This window comes from Bufo gargarizans, chromosome 7 (assembly GCF_014858855.1).
Source record: "Bufo gargarizans isolate SCDJY-AF-19 chromosome 7, ASM1485885v1, whole genome shotgun sequence".
Taxonomy (NCBI): domain Eukaryota; kingdom Metazoa; phylum Chordata; class Amphibia; order Anura; family Bufonidae; genus Bufo; species Bufo gargarizans.
This window is the reverse complement of record NC_058086.1, coordinates 11,262,153-11,287,692: the sequence shown is the minus strand read 5'-3', so window position 1 is coordinate 11,287,692 and position 25,540 is coordinate 11,262,153. Positions and strand designations below refer to the sequence as shown.

Sequence of the window (25,540 nt, the reverse complement as noted above, 5' to 3'; positions counted from 1 at the left end):
GAAAGGAACTGAGGTATACCTAGGCCACGTGACCAATAGTCTAACAGTTGGATAACCCCTTTAATACTTACACAGCTATATAAAAATGTCAATGATATGCTCTTACCATTCTTCCTGACCAGTGGGGGAAAGTGCAATCATCACTGAACAGTCCTTGGCTGTCATGGCTACTCGGTATTGCTGAATCTGAAAAAAGGAAGGCACATGCACATTGAGGTTGTGTGGAAAGTCGGGTTTATGGGCATGTGCGCCAATGCTTCCAAAGTACTCCAGTATTTTTAAGTATCCCTTGTCAAATTAAAGTAGGTCTAAGGCTATGATCATACCCTGTTCTGTGTCCAGTCAAAGTCTAGAGTACGGGTTGTCAACCCAACAAATATTGGGGAACTGAAATGCAGGCCTTAAAAAAACTGTCGTACATAAAAAGCCTTCCCCAGGCTCGCACATCACTGCTGTTAAGAGAGCATGTAGCAGAGGTTGAGAGCCTAGGCTCTACTTTATAGTAGGGAAGAAGAAAAGAAAAAAAAAAAAAAAAGCACACACATCATTGTCTGTAGATTTTATCTACTATACCGCATAGGGGTCTTTCTACCATTTACATTAATGACATTTATGAAGAATTATTCCACAGCTGCGGCTATTTCTGTAGCTATGGGAACAGTCGTGCGGGCTGTGCGACAATGTTTATGTAACTTTCATAAAACTGCATGAGAGTTACAAAAATGACACAGCTTGCTGTGCTACAGAATCTCACTATTGCTAGCCCTAGTTCTGTAGCGTCTCTTTACTTCTATAGGTGTTCTGGAAATAGCATAACACAGCCCGCTCAGCTATTTCCGCAATACTGGCCATCGCATAAGATGGCCAATCCAGACTTAGCCATGAATGGTTGAAATGGGAATACCTCTTTAAGGGAATAGTGTCATTTCCAATTTATTATTATTATTATAAAAGCGCCATTCATTCCATAGCGCTGTACATATAAGAAGAGGTATACATACATAATACAGACAATTGCACTAAGCATGAACAAGACTAGTTACAAACCGGTACAAAAGGAGAGAGGGCCCTGCCCGTGAGGGCTTACAATCTACATGGTATGGGAGGACAACACAGTAGGTGAGGGTGAAGCTGGTCATGGCTGTATAGAGTTATTAGGGTCACTGGTTGTAGGCTTCTCTGAAGAGGTGGGTTTTAGGTGTCTTTTGAAGGATTCCACTGTCAGAGAGAGTCTGATGTTTTGGGGTAGCGAGTTCTAGAGAATGGGGGATGCACGGGAGAAATCTTGGAGGCGGGTGTGGGAAGAAGTGATGAGGAGAGGAGAGAAGGAGGTCTTGTGAGGATCGGAGATTGCGTGTGGGGATGTATCTGGAAAGTAGCTCAGATGTAGGTAGGGGACAGGTTGTGGACAGCCTTGTATGTATTTGTTAGTATTTTGAACTGAATTCGTTGGGCAATGGGGAGCCAGTGAAGAGATTGGCAGAGGGGAGAGGCAGAGAAGTAACAGGGTAAGAGGAGGATCAATCGTGCAGCAGAGTTGAGGATAGATTGGAGGGGTGCGAGAGTGCTAGATGGAAGGCCACAAAGGAGAATGTTGCAGTAGCCTAGGCGGGAGATGATGAGGGCATGTACAATTAGTTTTACAGACTCAAAAGTTGAGGAAAGCACGGATGCGGGAGATATTTTTGAGTTGGAGGCAGCAGGTGGTGGAAAGGGCTTGTATGTGTTGTCGGAAGGAGAGGGCAGAATCCAAGGTCACTCCAAGGCAGTGGACTTTGTTGACCTGGGAGAGTGTGCAGCCATTGATTGTGATAAATAGGTCTGTTAGGGGGGTTGAGCAGGATGGTGGAAAGATGATGAATTCTGTTTTATCCATGTTAAGGTTTAGAAAGCGGGAGAAGAAGGAAGATATGGAAGATAGGCATTGTGGGATTCTGGATAGTAGGGTGGTGATGTCTGGACCAGAGAGGTAGATTTGTGTGTCGTCAGCATAAAAGTGATACTGAAAGCCATGGGACTCTATGAGCTGTCCCAGGCCAAAAGTGTAGATAGAGAAGAGAGGGGTGCTAGGAGAGAGCGTTGTGGGACACCAACAGAGAGGGACGAGACGAGGAGGTGGTGTGAGAGTGGGAGACGTTAAATGTCCTTTCTGTGAGGTATGATGTGATCCAGGAGAGGGCCAGGTCAGTGATGCCAAGAAATGAGAGAGTTTGTAACAGAAGGGAGTGGTCGACAGTGTCAAAAGGCAGAGGACAGGTCAAGGAGAAGGAGGACAGAGTAATGTTTTCTGGTTTTGGCTGTTAGTAGGTCATTGAAGACTTTGGTAAGGGCAGTCTCAGTTGAGTGGAGGGGTCAGAAGACAGATTGTAGGCGCTCAAAGAGGGAGCAGGAGGAGAGGTGAGAGGACAGTTCAGAATGGACATGTTGCTCAAGTAGCTTTGAGGCAAATGGAAGTAGTGATATGGGGCGATAACTGAACAAAGCAGATGGGTCAAGTGAAGACTTTTTGAGGATGGGTGTAATGCTAGCATGTTTAAAAGCAGAGGGGAAGAAACCAAAGGTTGGTGATAGGTTGAAGAAATGAGTTAGGGCTGGGATAAACACTGTGGTGAGGTTAGGGATGAGGTGGGATGGGATTGGGTCAAGTGCACAGGTGGGGAGATGTGATCTGGAGAGTAGAGTGGAGAGTTTTTCTTTTATAATGGTGAAGAAGTGGGTTTTGGGAGAAGAGGACTGAGCAGTTGTGTAGAGGGTCTGTGGGGGACGTGTACTGAAGCTTTCTCTAATGTTGACGATCTTTTGTTTGAAGTATGCGTCAAAGTCCTCAGATGAGAGGAGAGGGTGGGGGCGCTGGGGGACAGAGGAGGGAGTTAAGTGTTAAAAAGTGGTTTAGGGCTGTGAGACAGGGAAGATATGAGAGATGAGAAGTAGGCCTGTTTTGCATCAGCAAGTGAGGATTTGAAAACGAGGAGGGATTGTTTGTATGCGGTGAAGTGATCCTTAGAATGGGATTTCTTCCATCGCCACTCTGCAGCCCTGGAAGCTTGTCTGAGTTTTTTGGTCAGGTTGGTGTGCCAGGGTTGTCTGTTGATTTTTGGCGTTTTATTGTGTGAGGGGGGCAACAATGGCCAGAGCTGTACTTATTGTGGTGTTCTAAAGGGTGGTGGAAGCATCTGGGTCTTGGAGGGAACAAATGGCAGAGAGTGGAAGAAGAGAGTCAGAAAGCAAGTGAAAGTAGAGATGTTTAAGGTTCCTGTGGGGGTGTGTTAGTGTGTGGACCGGGGGGAGCAGCAGAAGAGTCGAGTGAAGAGAAGGTGAGTAGGTTGTGGTCGGATAGGGGGAGAGGCAAATTAGAAAGGTTAGATAGGGAGCAGAGGCAGGTAAAGATAATATCCAGAGTGTGACCATCTCTGTGGGTGGGAGCGGAAGACCACTGTGAGAGAGGCCGAAAGAGGAAGAAAGCAATGGGAGTTTAGATGCAGCTGAGTGGCAGGTGTCAATAGGGATGTTGAAGTCACCCATGATGATAATGGGGATGTCAGCAGAAAGAAAGTGTAATCGCAAAGTGTTAAAGTGGTCAAGAAAGATGGTGGCTGGGCCCAGGGGGCGGTAAATTAAAGCTACTTGGAGGTTGGAGGGAGAGTAGATGCGAACAGAGTGTACTTCAAATGAAGTGAGCGTAATGGAGGGTGGCCGTGGAGTTGGGCTGTAGGAGCAGATGTCTGATAGGAGAAGACCAACTCCTCCACCATGTTTGCAGCCAGGGCGGGGGGTGTGAGTGAAATGAAAACCGCTATAAGAGTGCAGCAGGGGAAGAGGTGTCAGCCATGTTTCTGTGAGACCCAGAAAGGAAAGTTTTGGAGAGATGAAGAGGTTATGAGTGTAGGACAGTTTGTTACAGACAGATCGTGCATTCCGTAATGCTCCTGCAAGAGGAACCAAAGGAGCAGGGGTCAGAGGAATGGTTATTAGGTTTAGGGTCCATTCACACCTCTGTGGTGTATTGCGGATCCGCAATACAACCGGCTGGCACCCCCCATAGAACTGCCTATACTTGTCCGCAATTGTGGACAAGAATAGGACATGTTCTATTTTTTTTTTTAAGTTCGGGACCGAAGCACGGAAGTTCCGGACCGCGCTCCAGAAATGCAGATAGCACATAGTGTGCTATCCACATCCCGTTCTGCCTCATTGAGACTGAATGGGTCCGCACCCGTTCCTGATATTGTGGAACAGATGCAGACCCATTTGCGGACGTCTGAATGGAGCCTTAAGGGGTTGCAGAAATTTGTAGAAGGAGATTTTTAGTAGGATGTAGAGGTGATGGTGGGGATTTGCTGAGGGGGGCCTGGATTTGGAGAGATATCACCAGCAATAAGGACAAGCAGAGAAAGTTTTATTAGGTGAGAATAAGAGAGGGCTGGACGTATCTGTGTGCGTTTGGGAAGGAAGTGTTTTACGTTGCCAAAAAGGTTTGTGCAAGCGGTCAGGTGAGAAGGTAAGATGGAGGGAGAGATTAATAGTTCCTTCCTTGGTGAATGGATGTAGGGGAATTTCAGGAGGTTATAGAAAAGTGGGAAGAGTAAGATGAAAGATAGAAACATTGTTTGCATTAACCATGTCTTTAATTACATTTGGTCCCCTCCTGGTTCAATTCTGGTATAATTCAGTATGTGCACTTACAGAGTTGCACTTGAAAGGTGTTGCATGTTGAAAAGACCAAGGTCTGAAAAGACCCAAGGACTTAAGCTACTTTCACACTGGAGTTTTGGTTTCCGTTTGTGAGATCCGTTCAGGGATCTCACAAGCGGTCCAAAACGGATCAGTTTTGCCCTTAATGCATTCTGAATAAATAAGGATCTGCTCAGAATGCATCCGTTTGGGTCAGTTTGCCTCAGTTTCCTCTCCATTCCGCTTTGAAGGCGGACACCAAAATGCTGCGTGTCTGACGAAATGGAGTCAAACGGATCCGTCCTGACACACAATGTAAGTCAATAGGGACCAATCAGTTTTCACTGACAATATCGCACAATAGAAAACAGATCCGCCCCCTATTGACTTTCAATGGTGTTCAAGACGGATTTGTTTTAGTTATGTTAAAGATAATACAAATGGATCCGTTATCTGAACAGATGCGTTTGTGCAGATCCATGACGGAGCTGCACCAAACGTGAGTGTGAAAGTAGCCTTATATTTATACCACTCAGTGTTCAATCAGGTGTGAACAAGAGGGAAGGGGGCTACATATGGCCTAATCAAAGGAGGACCAGATACAGGGGTGAAATACTCAATGTAAACAAATACTCCATAAATCCAGCAGGGAAAGAGACATTAATGGTTCAATGCAGACATACCAAAGAATGAGGAGGAAAAGTTGGGTGCAACAGTTAGTAATCTATAGTGTATACCTGGGAGATGCACCTCAAATCTTGTTGTGTTGACCTACCTTAGTTACTGCATACTCCACACTGCCATCGTCTTCCAGTGAAAGATCCTTTAGCCTCTCAAAGAAGGTTTCATCATAAGGTCCATCCAAGAGCAGGGTACTTCTGAAAAGGAATTGAATCATAAAAACAAACCATATGATGTGCACTTCCTACTCAGAGTCAATTACAGGGAACCTGTCAGATGGAACATCGGGTCTGATCTGTGGGCAGGAGAAGCTGAGCAGACGGTTATATCGTTTTATGGGAAAAGATTCAACTTTTATTTTATACATTTACATTCCTGCTCATTCTGAGCTTTGAAGCCCAGGAGACGTTCTATCAGTGATGGACAGCTCTCTGTATGCACCATCATAGGGGGAAGGTGGTCAGTCACTGATAGGACGTCACCTGGACTTTAAAGATCAGAACGAGCAGGAATTTAAATTATACTGAATCTTTCTCCTTAAAACTATATATCAATCTGCTCAGCTCCTCCTGCTCTATAACCTGCTGCCCACAGATCAGACACCATGCCCACCTGACAGGTTCCCTTTTAGTCACTATAGTTTATTTAATACAGAGCTGAGCAGTGGTAGAAATAAACAGTTAATATAAAGTTATATCAAGGTGCTGGTATCAATAGGCAACGTTTCACCCCACAAGGTTGAGTTTGTAGATCCCAGGTATGGAGGTGGATATGTCAGGCAGTTGTGATGGGATAGACAGGAGCGGATAATTATCACCCACAGAACCAGTTCCTTGTGTACATTGGGTGCACTGCGCCAGCAATGGTTATAATTAATAATACTGGGATGGGGGGGGCGCATTGCGCTATTAATGTAATTAACACATTAATTCAAGTGTAGGCAGCGGGTGCCAGCGGTATCACATACCCAGCCTCAATAACAGGGCATGCAATCCTGCGAACTACAGCAATTAACCCCTAAAAGAATTGATTGGGTTTCAATACCCGTTTGCAACTCTAGAACGCAGCCCAAGTGTTGCACGCCTCTTAATAACTGTGGCCCATGTCAAACCGTCCGAGCAACAGAACTGGAATTTATTGCGGCCAGGAGGTCAAGTAGATTTCCGGTGTGATGTGCGCCAGGTTGTTAAATGGATCAGGTAGTGGAGGTTAAATGTTGATATTGAAACAGGCCGAAAATTGGCACTTGCGACTTTTATATGCCTGAAAACTGGCATACGGCCTTGATAAATCACCCCAATATCTTTATAAATAAAAGTCAGCTTGGCTAATCGCTGGTGATCAGCGGTTATCACTGGGGGAAGCCATGTCTGGTTATACATGCATCTTGCAGGGACAATGTTGCACTGCACTTGACCATTCAAACAAATGAGTGCCCAGGTAATGCATGGGTGCACTAATCTGTCTTAATAGCTCTTGGGAAAAAAGTCCCAATCAGGGACACCCTTCCAGGATGTACGGACGCATCCAACGGGCCATATACACAGGGTTTGTCATCCTGATTTGCAGTTCTTCAGTCCCTTGAGTGATGGAGCAAGGTGGACTGTAAAGTCTGTGCTGGGCATAGAGTGGGGTTGGTAAAGCTTGCACTGGAGATACAGCTGCAGCCTCAATCTTCTGGGCACCCACAGTCAGTATGGAGCCTCTACCACAAAGTTCCAAAATTATTCACTGTAATGGTAAAAGGGTTCACCCTGGATTTCAGACAGGGTGCACAGCACTGCCATGGAGGCGTAGTTCACTCACGGGAATAAAGATCTGTGTATTTGAGCAATAGGTTGCTTGTTTTTCTAGGCCAAAATCAATAGCAGGTCAAGCACGTATGTGTGAACGAAGCCTTGCACTGCACTCGGGGGGAAATTTATCATAGATTAACGCTTGACACTGGTCTATGATATCCTCTGGGCTGCAGGAAGACGCGCCCAATTTATAAAGAGACACATCCACTAACAGTCGCCTAAACGGAAATCTACGGCAGCTCAGAGTTGCAGTAAATGTCTGTCTTTTATGCCAAAAAAAAAACGTATAAATGCCACTTGCACATAGACTAAGGTGAAAAGGCATTTACAAAGTCAAACCATGGGCTTTAACTTTTTATTTTTTCCACTATAACGATGGCTGAAATGATAAATTCACTAGGGATCTTAGATTAGGGAATTGGCCGTTTATAGGGGCAGGTATCTGGACGGGGTCGCCCGTGCTCTGTGTAGATAGAAAGGGTCACATCAGTTCCCTCCCTTCGCTCTAGGGTTAACTAGGGATCGGCACCCCCTCCTATGTACATGACTGACCACACAGACCTCAAGTCCTCCAGGGTACCATCAACCGGATCACATCTGAAATATTTGGACCCAGTCTCCTGCATGAAATCCCATCTGATTAGACAAACCTACAGTGGATCTGGTAAGACTGTTCCAATAGTTTATTCACTTTGGATCTTTTTGTGATCACTACCAAATATGGGGGTACCCATTATCAATGGGACCCTCTCAGTTTTAATTTTATTTTTGTACTACACTATTGGTGTTCGTTAGGACACTTTTTTTTTACTGCATATCAATTAAAGGTTATGTTTTATTTTAAAATTACCCTCCTCCTCTAGTCTGGGGACATGTTTTCTCCTTAATGATAAATTATCATACATTCTGCCCTATATTTCTAGAAAACACTACAACTACACTACAATTTTAAAACTCACTTACATAATACTGAATCTTAATGTGGCCCATATTAATACCCCCCCTTCCTATTAAACCATGCTGGGTATTGGGGGACACACACACACACAGACACACACACGACTAAATACTCTGAAATTTACAGTCCATTTTTCCTATACTTTGCTCTAGTTTTGTAAATAGATTCTAAAATGATGTTGCTCTGCCATCTAGTGGTGAACCACTGAACTGTACATACAGTGTGTAGAGTGAACATTGATACAGGATTGTTATTCATCCATTGGGATGTTGGGGGTAACTGTCTGTGTTACATACAATGTCATTGTTATTTCAGGTTCACGGCTCCTTCCTGGATCGCACTACTTTCCTGCTTCGCTATATTAGCATCTTCCCACACCCATCTCGCTCCTGTAGCCGTGGTTGTTTCTCTTCCAAATTCACTGGGTGTAGCAAAAATGAGAAACCAGGCAGCTTTGTTGTGGGAAAAACTTTTGGGTAATCCTTTCAAAGCCATTAAGACTGCACTGAGAAGCGAGACGCCTTCTCCTGAGGACACGAATACGGGAAGCATCACCATCATGAAAAGGCGGCGTGGCAAACCTGCCCAATTAACCCATTCTGTAACGTTTGATGTCTATGGGTTGGTATAAGCCAATCTACCTTTAACTGTATTCTGTGGATGCATCATAAATGTTCAGATTGGACAGACCCTTTAACAGTAGGATAATAACCATATTATATATAGTACTGTCAACATCATAGAACGAGGAGCCGTCACCTCCCCCGACAGGTCTGTTTCACTAACTACTTACATTCCTCATATATAAAAATTATTCTCATAACTCTGTTGTGCTGTTCTTCCATTATTACTTCTAGCAGTTTTTGAATAAATTGCCAGCAGTCTGCAATGAAAATCAAGCTGGGTACTACCAGTGGAGGGTGTGTCTGACACTGGCAGTACTGATTGGACGGTGTGCCAGGGCATATCCTCCACTAGTAACATGGAAGTACTGATTGGACAGTGTGCCAGGGCATATCCTCCACTAGTAACATAGCAGTACTGATGAACAGTGTGCCGGGGCATATCCTCCCCTAGTAACATGGCAGTACTGATTGGACAGCGTGCCAGGGCATATCCTCCACTAGTAACATGGCAGTACTGATTGGACAGTGTGCCAGGGCATATCCTCCACTAGTAACATGGCAGTAGTAATTGGACAATGTGCCAGGGCATATCCTCCACTAGTAACATGGCAGTGTAGACAGTGTGCAGGGGCATATCATCCACTAGTAACATAGCAGTACTGATGAACAGTGTGCAGGGGCATATCCTCCACTAGTAACATGGCAGTACTTATTGAACAGTATGTCGGGGCAATTCATTCATAAACTTCTATAAGGAATAATGAAAGAACAGCACAACACAGTTCTATAAAATAAAAAAAAAAAAAAAAAAAAGGCTGCTGCAGAATTGTTATAGACAGTATATCCAAGGGGGCATAACCCAGTGCAGGGGTCCATCTAGGGGGCATACTGTGTGGGCCATTTAAGGGACCATCATACTGTGATGAGGGCGACTTAAGGGGACATTACACTGGGTGGAAGCCACCTAATGGGGACATCACATCAATGTGCGAGGAGCATCTAAGAGGACATCATACTGTGTGAGGGGGAACTTAGAGGACACCACTTTGTTCTGGGGGCCTCATTCTGCGTAGGAGCAGTTAAGGGTTCATCCTACTGTGAGGTGGCATCATACTGTGTGGGGAGGCACTAAGGAGGCATCACACTGTCAGGGCTACTAAAGGAGCATCATACTGTGTAGGGGCACCATGGGATTACCCTGCTGTGAGGGGGGCATCATACTGGGGGGGGGGGGGGGGGCACTAAGGGGCATCATTATAGATGGTGGCAAAAAGGACATTCTTACTGTGTGGGGAGGCACTAAGGGGGCACTCTTCCTGTGTGATCAGCAGAAAGGGGATATGGTGGACTTAGGTGTGGCCCCGCTGATGTTTTTTTCTCCTTAAAATTGTATTTTTATTTTTTTAAGCTCAGACCTTCACCCGACAGCAGCCTCAGGTATGCGGACCTTTATAAAAGTACTTGAGTATCCCTGAACTATAGCATTTGAATGCGTCTTATAACCTACATACAACACACATGCAGCTACGTAATTGTGTTCTGTTAGTTCTATATACTGGACAATCCTCCTCTATCAGGTTGTCCCCAGAAGAGACTTCATAACAGTTTCCGGCCAGGCCTGAGGGAAATGGTCAAGTTTTCTTATCCACAAAAAATAAAATCAGAGAAGTGTAAGGACCCCAAAGGTCATCAGATAAGACAACAGATCAGGACAGCAGAATTCTTCTTACCGCTCCTCAGGGCACTCCTCCAAATACTTCTCTACCCTCTTATACAAAGGGTGTAGTCCTTCAATGTCCAGCATGTCCAGCATTTGAGCCTGAAGCGTCTTGTACAAGATGCATCCTTTAGGCAATCCTGTGCTCTCCATCTTGTGTTTATCTGCCAGAAAAAATGTAATGGTCTCACTCCTCAGGAAGACAAGTGAATTACCAACACCAGTGACTGTACATTGATCTCAGCAGTTATGAGGTTGGGCACAATTGGACCTTATTTTAGGCTGGGTTCACATCTGCATGGAGGGACAGACTGCCCTATTTCACCATATCCAGCCACTTTCCAGCATATATGCTGACAAAAAATATTGCATGCATCATTTTTTTTGTCCGGCTAAAAGCCGGCATGTACGTCGGATACAGAGCTGGAGTTCACAACGCAGATGTGAACCCGGCCGTATAGAAAGCTTGTCCCCTTCTCCTTAGATCACACCAAGCAGAAAGCCTCCACACAGGTTACACCACTGTCTGCCAAATCCGCAAACATGTCAGATTTGTCCGACAAGTTAATGTGCATGAGGAGGTCCCAGTTAATGATCTGTCAGGGTGATGAAGGATCGGGCATGTTGAGTTTCAATATTCAATCATTTAGTTTGTTTTGAAATTCCATCTGCCTGGCGATCTTCAGCCGTGTGCGCCAAACGCACTGCTGTACAACTTCAGGGCCAGGCGTGAGCATGTCTACACTGCTTGGCCCTGTCAAAGTGGTGAGGGCGTGATCAGCAAGGAAAACGTGAACATGACGTCACAGGCTCCAAGGCGTCAGACCATGTGACCCACCAATCAGATACTGATGACCTATCCAGAGCTAAAAGTCTCCGAAAACTCCTTTATAGGGGTATTTTAGATAAAAACATGCATCACCTACTAACTTGAGTTAGTACAAGAAATTTTTTAATTTTAGTTCAGTAATGTAACCCCCCCCCCCCCCCCCCACTGATCATTAGAACAAGGGGCGTTAGTACCTCGTCCCCTCCTCTCCCAGCTGTAGGGTTCGCCAAGGAGAAGTCTGAATGAGGTGGAAGTCAATCATTAGTGCTGCAGCGCCAAACTCTAAGCCTGACCGGAAAAGTCGAGGACAGCACATGCTCAACTCCGTCCTCACTCACAGCAAGTTACCCATCCAGAAGATAAAACCCCTTTAAGTTACTCTCTAATAGATATATTTTTATAAGTCACCCACCTGGAAACCAGGAACAGTGATGATGCTACTACACATTTACTCACTTTCAGACTCTGCCTTATGCCCAATTCTAAAGACGGCTCTGCATCTTAACCCGTAGGATACCAGCGCCGTATATGTATGGGTCCGAAATCCCATCGCGCTGATCGGGCGGGGACAGGAGCTGCAGGGGTCCGGCAGTCACTGATAGCCGGACCCCTGCTGTATGCACCTGCATTGGTGAAAACACCGTTGCCAGCGCATTAACCCTAGCACTTCCATAGTCCGCGCTGACAGTGGCATGTGCGGTATCCTCACAGGTCCCGCGCTGCTGTGACGATGGCTGGGAAGTCAGCCCGATGCCTTCCCTGTCAGCCTGTGATATCCAGCCCCCTGAATCTCACAGGAAGCAGGCTGTAAGTGTATTACATTGAGTAATTGCAACGGGGTTCAGACAACGAAAAGTTGAAGTCCCAGAGTGGGACAAAAAAATTATGTAAAAAGAAAAAATTAAGTTTTTCAAATAAAAAAAATTAAACAAAAGTTTCAATAAAAAAAAAAAAGTTGTAATTTTCCTAAAATAAAAGTAAAACAAAAATTGTAAAAGAATAGGGGGGGAATTAATAAAAAAATAGTACATATTAGGTATCGCCGTGTCCATATCAACCGGCTTTATAAAAACAGCACAGCCTAGTATCAGAGAACATGGCCATGTTCAGGGGAGTCTTTCTCCCTCCCCACTGTGCCGCTGTCACCAATGAGAACACAGAGGGGAAGAGGAGGGGCTGTGGCTACTGCTCCACCAATGAAGATACAGGAGGCGGGTGTCGGCTGCAGAATCATATAGCCGGCACCCAACCTCGATGACAAGGCACTGCAATCCACGACAGTTAACTGCTTAGGTGCGGCACCTGAGGGGGCTAACTGCCGTGAATCGCAGCGCCTTGTCATAGAGGTCGGTGCCGGCTGCAGAATCATATAGCCTCCTGTATTTGAATTAATGGGCGAGTTATCTTCATTGGTAAACAATAAATAAACATATTACATATCGCCACATCCAAAAAGTCCAAACTATTAAAATATTAAAAAATATTTCCTATGCAGTGAATAAAATAAAAACTAAAATAAAACTTGCGGTGAGGAAGCTGGCAGCATACGAGCATCTTTCCCTCCCCAGAGCACAGGGCTGGCAGACAGATGCGAGCGCTGCCTGGCCCTCTCAATCAGGACTTGGAGGGAGGCGACAAAGGTGGGAGAACGGAGCCTCTAGGAGCAGGATCCGGTATTGTAATGCATTTGTGAAACAGATCCGGATCTGTCTCACAAATGCATCCAGATTGATGGAACTGCCTGCCTGAATCCTCTGCTGCAAGTGTGAAAGTACCCTTAAAAGTAGAGAAACTTTTGGTGAATTTTGGATTATTTTATATATAAAAGGTGAAATATATCAACTCGAATTCACCACTAACATGAAGTACGATGTGTCACGAGAAAACAATCTCAGAATGGCCTAGATAAGTAAAAGCGTTCCAAAGCTATTACCACATAAAAGGGACACCTCTCAGATTTGCAAAAGGTGAAAAGTGGCTCTGTACTGAAAGGGTTAAACAGGTTATGCCATGACTGAAATAAACAATAAAAATCAGACATCATCATAATCTTTTCTCTTTCTTTTGTTTTTCGTCATGTATCGCTTGACGACACGCTGCCACTGAAGCCAGTGATTGTCTGCAGCAGCGCATGCGATTCCGTCCACATGTGTACATCCATAGGACTGGAAACATCGCTGACAGAAGCCTCTGCCAAGTGGACAGAAGCAGGACATATTCCTGAATATAGAAACCCATCAATTTACACCACGGGGACCCTGGTAAGTGTCATTTCTGGCAGAAGTCATTCATAAAGTGTAGTTCTTACCACTTCTCAGATACTCTGTGCAGAAGTGACTAGCCTCACAGTAATTCCTTCCCTGAGACACAGGGATGGGCTTCATGTTCCCAGCTCTTCCTTGGTCTGCACTGGTGCTTAGCAGCGTGCTCGTCAGCACATGAATCAGTTCCTTCAGGACATTCTTTGTGCACTGAGGACCGCCAACCAATCCATTTGCAGGGAAGAAAAATGGCTTCAGTTGGCGAGCGAGCTCGTTCAGGTCTGAGAGGTACTCCTGGTCATCCCGACATCCATAGATTAATTCTCCATTCTAAAAAACAAAAGCCAAGACATGGAGATGGCGGATAATGGTCTCATCATATTCTAAGATGAAGGTTTCACAGATCGGCGTAAACAGGCTCGTACCTTAAAGATTTTTAAGTTGTTTTGCGACTCCTGAAGTAAACTCATCAAGGCAAAGTGCATTCTCTGCTTATGGCTGCGAAAAGAAGGAAATGTCTATGGTCAGCACGAGAAGCTTTCTCCCAGACTAGATGTTCACTACTGTGGTCTTCTTCTACAAGAAGGAGAGATCTGCTCTGACCATTTCCTAAAATACTAAAGGGGTACTGCAGTAACAGCGATCACTAGGATGACAACTGGGAACCCCACAACTGATAGAAACCCCGTCACATGATCATAGCAGCATGCACCAACTTAGCCCCATTTTTACGACAGTCACCCACTAAAGTCAATGGTTCAGTGAAAAGCTGAGCTGCAACTAGGCATCACTTGTCTGGGGCCCACTTGTTCCATCACTTGTCTGGGGCCCTAAGGTCCCTTTCACATGAGCATGTCCGAATGAGTTACGACAAATCCGCACAAGTAGGTACCCAATTGCAGTCAGTTTTGACTGTGATTGCGTTCCGTTGTTCAGTTTTTATTGCGCGGGTGCAATGTGTTTTGCACGCGCGTGATAAAAAACTGAATGTGGTACTCAGACCCGAACTTCTTCGCAGAAGTTCAGGTTTGGGTTCAAGGTTGTGTAGATTGTATTATTTCCCCTTATAACATGGTTATAAGGGAAAATAATAGCATTCTGAATATAGAATGCATAGTAAAATAGTGCTGGAGGGGTTAAAAAAAATTAAAATTAAAATTTAACTCACCTTAATCCACTTGTTCGCACAGCCGACATCTCTTCTGTCTTCTTCTTTGAGGAATAGGACCTTTGATGACGTCACTGCGCTCATCACATGATCTTTTACCATGGTGATTGATCATGTGACGGACCATGTGATGAGCACAGTGACGTCAAAGGTCCTTTCCCTGTGCACAGCAAAGAAAAAAAGACAGAAGAGAAGCCGGGCTGCGCGATCAAGTGGATTAAAAGGGGTTGTCCTGGACAGCCCTCCATTTTCATCCAGGCAGCCCCCCTGACATGAGCATCGGAGCAGTTCATGCTCCAATGCTCTCCTTTGCCCTGCGCTAAATTGCACAGGGCAAAGGCATTTTTCTGAGTTCCGGTGACGTACCGGGGCTCTCTATGGGGCTGACAGGAACCCCGGTGACGTCACCGGCACTGATGGGCGGGATTTGGCTCTGCCGTAGCCAGTAAAACGGCTAGGGCAGAGCTAAAGCCCGCCCCTCAGAGCCGGTGACGTCACCGAACACACTGCCTGGCGGAAGTTACCGCCCGGCAGTGTGTTATTGAAAACAAAAGAGCCCGTGCCCTCGATCGACCTCGCAGGGCACTGGAGCGCTTAGGAGCATGAGATGCTCCGATGCTAGGCTCAGGGGGGGGGGGGGGGGGGTGCCGGGGTGAAAATAAGGGTATGTCCAGGTTCAGCTGTGAACCCGGACAACCCCTTTAAGGAGAGTTAAATTTTTTATGATTTTTTTTTTTTAAACCCCTCCAGCCCTATTGTACTATGCATTCTGTATTAAGAATGCTATTATTTTTCCTTATAACCATGTAATAAGGGAAAATAATAATGATCGGGTCCCCATCCCGATCGTCTCCTAGCAACCATGCATGAAAATCGCACCGCATCCGCACTTGCTTGCGGATGCTTACGATTTTCACGCAGCCCCATTCACTGCGATTTTCACGCATGCACAAGTGATGCGTGAAAATCACCGCTCGTGTGCACAGCCTCATAGAAATGAATGGGTCCGGATTCAGTGCGGGTGCAATGCGTTCACGTCACGCATTGCACCCGCGCGAAAAACTTGCTCGTGTGAAAGGGGCCCAACAGTCACTTTGCTAGTCTCCGCTGTACAATGGCTCTGGGAGCAGTGTAGGACTAGAAAATGAATGCAACACCATAATGGATTTCTAGCAGAATAAATGGATTACTTTGGTATCACAGAAGATGACTTTTTTATCGCCCAGAGAGCCCTTATAAAAGGCCCTACCGGGACATTCTGATGGGTGGAAAGATCAGCTCTGACTCTGGTCTTTTTATTGAACTCATTCACGGCTGCCATAAACTAAAGGGGCCATACACATTCAGTCCAAATTGGCCGTTAAAGTTGTTCAAACTATCCACACACATTAAACGAAAATCGGATCTTTCATCCAACTATCAGGCGAAAAGTTTATATGCGACCGATAATTTTCTGCCTTTGGACTTCACTGTTAAATTTGACGTCATCCTTTTGATTAACTCTAGACTAAGGCCTCATGCACATGAATGTATTTTCGGTCTGCATCCGAACCGCATTTTGCAGATCACATACCGACCCATTCATCTCTATGGATCCGCAAAAAAAATGCACACATGTCATCCGTGTGCTGTCTGCATCCGTGTGGCTGAATGTCTGTTCCACAAAAGTAATGGAACAGGTCTCATTCTTGTCCGTTTGGGGACAAGAATAGGCATTTTTACAACAAGGGGTGACGTGTGGAACGGGAAAATGAGAGACGCACATGGCCGGTGTTATCATTGTTTTGTGGATCCGCTGTCTGCAGACTGAAAAACACATACGGCCGTGTGCATGAGGCCTTATGTATAGGGCCAACTTTATTTCGCCCAGACACAATGCAATGGGTGAAGGAATATGTAAAGCTGGCCATACACATTAGGCTACTTTCACACTAGCGTTTCTATTTTTTGGTATTGAGATCCGTCATAGGGTCTCAATACCGGGAAAAAACACTTCAGTTTTGTCCCCATTCATTGTCAACGGGGACAAAAATATAACTTAACAGAATGGAGTGCTCCAAAATGCATTCAGTTCCGTTCTCGCACCAGAGAGCAAACCGCAGCATGCTACGGTTTGCTTTCCGTCCTGGGATGCAGAGCAACACGGATCCGTCGTGACCCACAATGCAAGTCAATGGGGATGGATCAGTTTTCTGACAATAGAAAACAGATCCATCCCCCATTGACTTTGAATGGAGTTCACGATGGACTCGTCTTGGCTATGTTACAGATAATACAACCGGATCCATTCGTAACAGATGCAGACGGTTGTATTATCAGTAACGGAAGCGTTTTTGCTGAACCATGACGGATCCAATAAAAACGCTAGTGTGAAAGTAGCCTTAGATAGAGGTTGGTGGAACAGCAGATGAACAATCATCTGGTGGAGGCTCATCTTGCAGACACGGCCATACACATTTTGGTCCATATTGGCCATACACAGCCAATCCAACCGGGCGATGGATGAAAGATCCTTCTGAGAACCTTTTTTCAAAGAAAGATCTTTTGTCCGTCTATTAGAAGAAAATATTGAACACATCCAACTTCTTTTAGCCACTTGATGATAGACCATCGTCGTGTGAAAACGATCATTCGTTGTGAAATTTTAACCTACTAACGTTCATTTGGTTTGAAATCGTCCATTTTACTCAGGTTTAGCCTCATGTGTATGGCCACCTTAAAGCTGCAGTTTTGCTATAGACTGTCAAAATAAAGAGAAACAAATCAATTTAACCATTTGTTGCCACTACTACGCTATTACATTTCCCAGAAAATCAGTTGCAGAAAACCAGTAAATGGACAATCACCCCGAGAAAAGATCCAAAGGGCAGTATTTGCTAATCCGCTTCCATTTTCCTTTGGCAACCTGTAAAAGAAACATGAGGATAGAATTACAAAAAAGCCGCTGATCATCTTATATGCGTAATGTGTAGACAATTCATACACAGCAACGTGTCTTTCCGTGCTTCAAACATCCGACTACAACAGGATGTGGGGTTCAAGGGGTTTCTGACAACTGACGTTTATCACTTATCTATGGGACAGGTGATAAACATCTGACCGCTGGAGGTCCTCACGGCACCACTGCAGTCACAATAGTGGTGCAGAATAGGTCTGGGCCGCAGTATCATGCACAGCTGCTACACAATGTACGGTGCAGTCCTTGAGAGGATGTGAGAAGGCCGTAGCGCTCCCCCAATTCAAATGGCCATATTTTCCATCCGCGTGCTATCCACATGCACATGGAATGAACAGGAACCCATTAAAGTCAATGGTTCAATTCACACGTCTGTTTTGTGACACAGACAACCCCAGACTCCATACAGATGTCCACACGGACTGACACACGTGTTTATTTGCGGATGTAAATGGGAACAGCCATTTGTAGCAGGTGTAAAGCATTTTGAAAATATAGGGGGAGATTTGTTTTCTCCCTATGCCAGTTTTCAGGACAAAAGAAGTGTTTGCAAACTTTAAAACGCCACTGCGACAAAATGTTTTCTGCACCGTCCTTGTCTCTTTTCCAAAAAGGGGGCATGAGAGTGGCAATAGGGCCCGCCACAATTATATTCTTTTATGCTACTCTGGCGTAAAAGACGACAGACATTTATGGCAGCTCGACGCTGCCATTGATTTCAGATTAGGGGCACTGACTCTCGCCGATGCACCCAATACATTACAAGGTCCCTCGACCTAACATTAGGCACATCTGGCAGCGCAGGGGAGATCAAAGACTGATGGAAAATTCTGATCTAAGATGAAACTCCCCCAGAGTCACAAAAAGTAATCTTACATTTTAATAAATATAGTCAATTCAAGGGACCAGACTTCATAACATCTACTGTACTTTAAGTGCATTAAAGGTGTTTTACCACAAAGACAACTTACTCCCCTATGAGAAGGATAGGAGATACGAGCCTGACCGCTATGGGTCTGACCTCGGAGAAACTCAACCTTTTTCAAGAATGGAAGTCCCCAATTCCCCATGCTAATGAAGCGCTAATGCACATGTAGGGGAGGACTGGGAACTTAAAGGGGCCCTGCAAAATAAGCTAAAAGTGGCCCAGCGTTGTAGGCGGGTCCAGATTGACAGAAGGTGGGACGATACAAGTAGTCCGGAACAGAAGTACGCAGCGCCAACAGTACTGTAGTGCAGCACAAAATACGGCCCCAGCGGAACCAAATACCACAGTGCAGCACAATATACTGCTTCCCCAGCCGCAGTATCCTGAGGACAGCGATATAGTTGAATTCAGAACAGCTCCTGTGGCCGTCAGGTAAGTGCATAAAGAGCCGATGCTCCTAGTATTAATTAATGGGGAAAGCATCAGATTGATATGAACCTGACCGGTGGCCGAAAGGAGGGCCCACTTGAAAATTCCCCTTTAGGGTTTATGGCCGGTTCGCCCTTGAATATATGTTCAACCACTGCTCTATTCACTTCCATGGGACCGAAGTCCCATAAGCAGTGACTGAAGCAGCGCTCATGCGTGTGCACCGCCCATTCGTGTGGGGAATCAGGGACCTCCATGCTCAAGGTTGGTGGGATAGGGAAAGGGGTTGTTTGACCCGTTGGACACTTATCCTCAACCCTGTGAATAGGGGAGACGTGTTCTTTGTGGGAAAAATTCTCTTCAACTATGAGAATAAAGCTGAGATGTACAATGCAAATTATCACAAGACCCATTTCAGCTGCTCAGGAAGATAAACCGCTCTGCCAACATATATATTTGGGCAAACAAAGATAAATTATTTACCTGGGGGCCTCCTCCAGATTGTCTGCAAGGCATCCCCACAGTAAACTAGGTGGTAGCGTACTGTAGATCCTGGGGGCTGTGTGACAGATAATGAAGTGCTGCATATAGTGTTGAAAGGTCTCACCTTAAGATGCTGGTACATACAGAACCGACACACCTTCTTCTTGATCTCCTTAGTGATATGGGCTGAAGATGGGATGAATCCACATTTGGGCTATAAAGTAAAGAAAAGGAAAAATAGCTCAATCATTTCCTGTGTAGTTCTGCACAAAAAGAAAACCTGGTATATAAAGGATTACAATGCACAGTACATGAACGTGTTAATGGTCTCCGTCCTGCAAAGTCTAGAGCTGGACACAGATGAAACAGGAGCGGGAAGACAATGCAGCTTTGTTCAGGCAATGACCTCAGGTTCCTACAAGTCTATCACTGGAACAGGATACCTCAGGAAAAACCTACCTTCTCCCTGCACCGGTCAAGTTCTCTATGTAGGAACCATGCATGTATACAGGTACTGGATTATCCATGGAGTATGTTACATGCATTTTTGTTTTGTCCCCTCCTGGAAATGTATTTGTCACAATTATATACACTATGTGCCCTCCATGTTTTAGACTACACCTTAAGAAGAACCTTTAACAGTGAGCTACCAAAAAGGACATCCACGTGACACCCCAGGCTTCTGTTCAACACTTACAATATGGTGTTACCTCAACTGGATCAGTCACATTGGTGGCATCAGTTGGAAAAAATGACACGGCATAGCTGCCATGACTATTATAGACACAAGTGTGAACAAGACCTTACAGTGATAATGAGCAGAACCTAACGTCAGCTGTCTCGGAGGAACCTTGGATTCCACCTTGTCATTCAAACTGCACGTCTAAACCCTTACCACCTCAAGTTCAGTCATTTCTTGTATCTGCTCAATCCTCAGCCAAGCTAACAATACTAGCACCCTCATGATCTCCTGCTTAGACTACTGCAACATCCTCCTGTGTGGCCTCCCATTAAACTCTCTTGCCCCCCATTCTCAACTCTGCTACCAGGCGAACCCACCTCTGACCTCATTTCCCCTCTGCCAATCCCTTCACTGGCCGCCTTCTGCCCAGCAAATTCAAATAACGTCAACATGCAAGGCTGTCCACAACCTGTCCCATCCAACCATCTCTGATCTACTCTCCCAAAACCTCCCCACAAGACCTCCTTCCTTGCCTGCCTCGTGTGCTCCTCACTAAATCTTCATACATCCCCCATACTAAAACCCACTAACTCAGCGCCCCCCCATCCAAACCTTGAAAAGCAACCTGATAACTCTTCAGGGAAGCCTACAACCAACAATCACCCTTGTAATATGCCAAACACGAAGGCTGAAAAGAAGGAGCTACACTGTGAAGCACATGAATGTGTTATTAATAATTATTACACATGATCCACGTATAAAGTGCGGCACAGGAGAGGAGTCAGACGGTTGGTTTACCAGCTCCAGGACCCCGGAATTTACAATGCGTTACCAAACATCACTATTCTGTTCACCTTAATCTCTATGCAGAATATAGGCCTGTGCTCGACAAAAGGGAAAGTCTGCAGACGGGTGAGGTTAGGAAGGCACATGGCATACCCGCTGACATCCATCTCTTTCTCACATCGAGACTCTGCAACAAGAGGCAAGAAACACTGTAAAAATACACAGGAAGAGCACACACATAATAAACCATTAGCGTAAAAGACCCAAAATACATACCGTAATAAAATGGTAATAAGACATGAAAAAGCCCCCAGCAACCACTAAGTAGTCAGAGGGGCTGGCCAAATTTCTAAAGAGGTGTGTGGTGGGGGCACTGCTGTGAATACTGGGGAAATGCGTGTGCGTTAAAGATTGGTAGGGAAGTGGATGAGCGGCCATGCCTGTGACACCAAGCACAACCACTATACAACGTACAGCCCCGGGTGTCAGACCCCACCGATCAGATACTGATGACCTACCCTGAGGAGAGGCCATCAAACCCCTTTAAAAAGAATCCATTTAGTCAGACTATATTTCTTCCATCCCCGGATATGTGTGTGTCTGGACAGCGGAAAGCCAAGTCCTTCACCTACTGCGAAGTAATGACTAAAGGCCCCAGTCACATAAGTGACAGCAGAGCTTCACATACAATGGCTCCCAACTTCTTCTCACACTACTATCACAGTCAGTGTCTTGTCAAATATATGCCATTGTCAAGTGTCACCACGTGCAGATGACGCCACCCGTCACCTCTCCTGACATGTCTATTTTAGCAACTACTAGTATACCCCAAGTAACAATTCTAGGGCCTCTATCCTTATGACTATATTGTGCCATTACTCCTGCTAAAAGCTGTGAATGAATTACAAGCAGTTTGCAATGAAGGTTCAGAAGGGTGTTGCCATTAGGAGGTGGTGTCCATGCAGTCTGATACCAGCGGTACTGACTGAATAGTGTCACACTGGGCAGGGACACTCCAACCCCCAACTGGTAACACCCATCTGGATCTTCATTCCTAAAAGGAATAATAGAGGAACAGCACAAAATAGTCATAAAAATAGATGCCCCAGAATTGTAATTTCATGGGGAATGTAAGTAGTTACAAAAACAGACATCTCAGGAGAGGGGACGGGCCCTCTTTAAAGGGAGTTGCCCAATGATTAAATAATACATTTCTGTTTGAACAAGAGATTCAGTTAGAAAGTTGTGACGCCCCCTGATTTTCTTTGAATTTCCCTTGGATCGTCCACCTAATGTGACCACTGCTGATGGACCCCCATGCTCTGTCCCACAATTTGGATCCTGATGCACACAGGAGGTGGAGTGGTTCCTGCTATTGGTCAACCAGTCAATAAGAATCAGACACATTACATGTTCCTATAGGGAATCAAAAGAACAGCAGGGGGCGCCATAACATGCAAAAACAGCAATATGTAGACACCAGCACGATTCCAATAGAAAAGTTGTTTGTTGGCTGTGATCTAACAGATCTAATATTTAATTGTGGACCAAACCCTTTAAAAGTTCTACCTTGAATTTATTTATTTATTATAGAAACCTCACCATTTCCCATATTTTATTATAATGTTATTGTAAGGCTCCATTTACACATCCATTCTGTTCCGGAATTGCAGACCCATTCATTTCTATGGGGCCTCACAATGTGCTGCCCGTTTACGGAATTGCGGATCCGCACTTCCGGGTCTGCAATTCCGTTCCCGAAAAAAACAGAACATGTCCTATTCTTGTCTGGAATTGCAGACTAGATTAGGCATTTTCTATTACGTGCCGGCGATGTGCGGTCCGCAAAATGCGGAACGCACATTGCCAGTGTCAGTGTTTTGCGGATCCGCAAAACACTTATGGACGTGTGAATGGACCCCAACTGTGACAATCCAGTAATAAACCCAAAGGCATCACAGCAAAGATGGCAGCAATAGAAAATGGATCCATGACTGATCCAGCAAAAACGCTGCTGTGAAAGTAGCCTAAGAGTTTAGTGAATCGAAATTCACAAAATGGACTTCGATCAGAATTTTAGGGAAAATCTGATTCGCTGCAAAGCCGAATTTCCTCGTGCTTTGTGGTAACAAATCGATTTTCCCTGAAATGGCAATGAAAAACAAACAAACTCATACTTGCATCAACCATTTGAGCCAAAGAGGCCGCTGTGGCCATCTTGCTTGAAGATGCTGTGTGAAATCCCGCACGTGGTGAGATATGACTTCACAATGCTGGACGACGTGATGACATCACACGCCACATGAGATTTCACGCTGAATCTTTAAGCAAGATGGCTGTGGAGGTCTCTTCGCGCTCAAATGGATTAGGCAAGTATGATTACATTTTTTTGTTTCTTTTTTATAAGCAACCACTAAAATGCTTTAATATTAATCTCAGATGCCGCAATCAATGATAAACGCTGCGTCTGAGGGGCTCAATGACAGGTGGAGGTGCAATCACCATTCCCTCTCATTGCACCCACTACTTACAAAAAAAAAAAGCTCTTTGTGAATAAGCTAATTTTTTTTGTAAAATTCAGCGAAGCAGCCAAATCAAATTTTTAAGAACTTTGCTCATCTCTAATGGCAAATCAAGTCCCCCTTGGTTCTGCTGGGGCAATATATTGTGCTGCACTGTGGTATTTGGTTCTGCTGGGGCAGTCTATTGTGCTGCACTGTGGTATTTAAGTCAGCTGGGGCGGTATATGGTGCTGCACTGTGGTATTTAAGTCAGCTGGGGCGGTATATGGTGCTGCACTGTGGTATTTAAGTCAGCTGGGGCGGTATATTGTGCTGCACTGTGGTATTTGGTTCTGCTGGGGCGGTATATTGTGCTGCACTGTGGTATTTGGTTCTGCTGGGGCGGTATATTGTGCTGCACTGTGGTATTTGGTTCTGCTGGGGCGGTATATTGTGCTGCACTGTGGTATTTGGTTCTGCTGGGGCGGTATATTGTGCTGCACTGTGGTATTTGGTTCTGCTGGGGCGGTATATTGTGCTGCACTGTGGTATTTGGTTCTGCTGGGGCGGTATATTGTGCTGCACTGTGGTATTTGGTTCTGCTGGGGCGGTATATTGTGCTGCACTGTGGTATTTGGTTCTGCTGGGGCGGTATATTGTGCTGCACTGTGGTATTTGGTTCTGCTGGGGCGGTATATTGTGCTGCACTGTGGTATTTGGTTCTGCTGGGGCGGTATATTGTGCTGCACTGTGGTATTTGGTTCTGCTGGGGCGGTATATTGTGCTGCACTGTGGTATTTGGTTCTGCTGGGGCGGTATATTGTGCTGCACTGGGGTATTTGGTTCTGCTGGGGCGGTATATTGTGCTGCACTGGGGTATTTGGTTCTGCTGGGGCGGTATATTGTGCTGCACTGGGGTATTTGGTTCTGCTGGGGCGGTATATTGTGCTGCACTGGGGTATTTGGTTCTGCTGGGGCGGTATATTGTGCTGCACTGGGGTATTTGGTTCTGCTGGGGCGGTATATTGTTCTGCTCTACGATATTGCTGGTCCTGCCTACTTGTGTTGTCCCGCCTTCTGTCAATTTGCACCTGCCTACAACATGGAGCCACTTTTTTTTTTTTCCAGGGTCACTTTAGGTTTCCAGTCCGTCCCAGATACTGGATATCCCCTGTTTTCAGGATCCATGTGCGAGGAGCTGCACGAGTCAATGCAGGTGTCTTTGTGCATGTATATACTATAGATACACGTATATAGCAGCATACTATAGAGTCCATGCATGTATGTCTGTGTGGTCGTGTGTCTTCAGCATGAGCGGAAGCATCTTTGACAATATCCTGCGCATGCCCTGAAAATATTTGGGCACTAAAGGAATTATTATCCAGGAGCATACCTTCACAGGGGTGTGGAGACTGCAAGGGAACATGCAAATGTACATAGCATGGATGTTTAACAGGGTGATCAAGGAGATGCTTTAAATTGCAAATTGCCACCATTAAGCAAAGGAGGTGTCTACATAAAGGAAACCATTGCTGCTCGTACTACAGCCAGTCACTTGCCTGGTCTTTCAGACTGCACCTTCAAGCAGAGGCGTTTCAGAAAATCCAAGGGTAATTTCACCACATCCTGTAAAACAATGCAGAGCGACAGTCATAATCTGTCCTCATTACCGTCATCACAAGCCAGTCCATCCTCTAATAAGCCAATCAAGTCAAAATCTGCATTACTGGCTTAGGCTACTTTCACTCTAGCGTTTTTACTGGATCTGGCAGGGCTCAGCAAAAACGCTTCCGTTACTGGTAATACAACCGTCTGCATCCGTTATGAACGGATCCGGTTGTATTATCTTTAACATAGACAGGACGGATCAGTCATGAACTCCACTGAAAGTTAATTGGGGACGGATCCGTTTTCTATTGTGTCAGAGAAATCAGATCCGTCCCCATTGACTTGCATTGGGGGTCATGACTGACTGACCGCATCACATGACTGAAAGAAAACTGCAGCATGCTGCGGTTCGCTCTCCGGTATGAGAACACAACCAAACGGAACGGAATGCATTTTG

At 45.4% G+C, this 25,540-nt stretch overlaps 1 protein-coding gene across 1 annotated transcript in view; it reads right to left on the bottom strand.

Moving 5' to 3' along the window:
* IPPK (inositol-pentakisphosphate 2-kinase) overlaps positions 1 to 25,540 on the bottom strand; it is a 62,910-nt gene that overhangs the window by 5,616 nt on the left and 31,754 nt on the right. The window contains exons 4-12 of the mRNA XM_044301539.1: positions 25,035 to 25,101; positions 21,043 to 21,161; positions 19,631 to 19,720; positions 17,557 to 17,615; positions 13,968 to 14,040; positions 13,590 to 13,872; positions 10,466 to 10,616; positions 5,447 to 5,549; positions 107 to 186 (exon numbers count right to left, since the gene is read on the bottom strand). Coding sequence (XP_044157474.1) covers positions 107 to 186; positions 5,447 to 5,549; positions 10,466 to 10,616; positions 13,590 to 13,872; positions 13,968 to 14,040; positions 17,557 to 17,615; positions 19,631 to 19,720; positions 21,043 to 21,161; positions 25,035 to 25,101 — 1,025 coding nt within the window. The remainder of the gene's footprint in view (positions 1 to 106; positions 187 to 5,446; positions 5,550 to 10,465; positions 10,617 to 13,589; positions 13,873 to 13,967; positions 14,041 to 17,556; positions 17,616 to 19,630; positions 19,721 to 21,042; positions 21,162 to 25,034; positions 25,102 to 25,540) is intronic.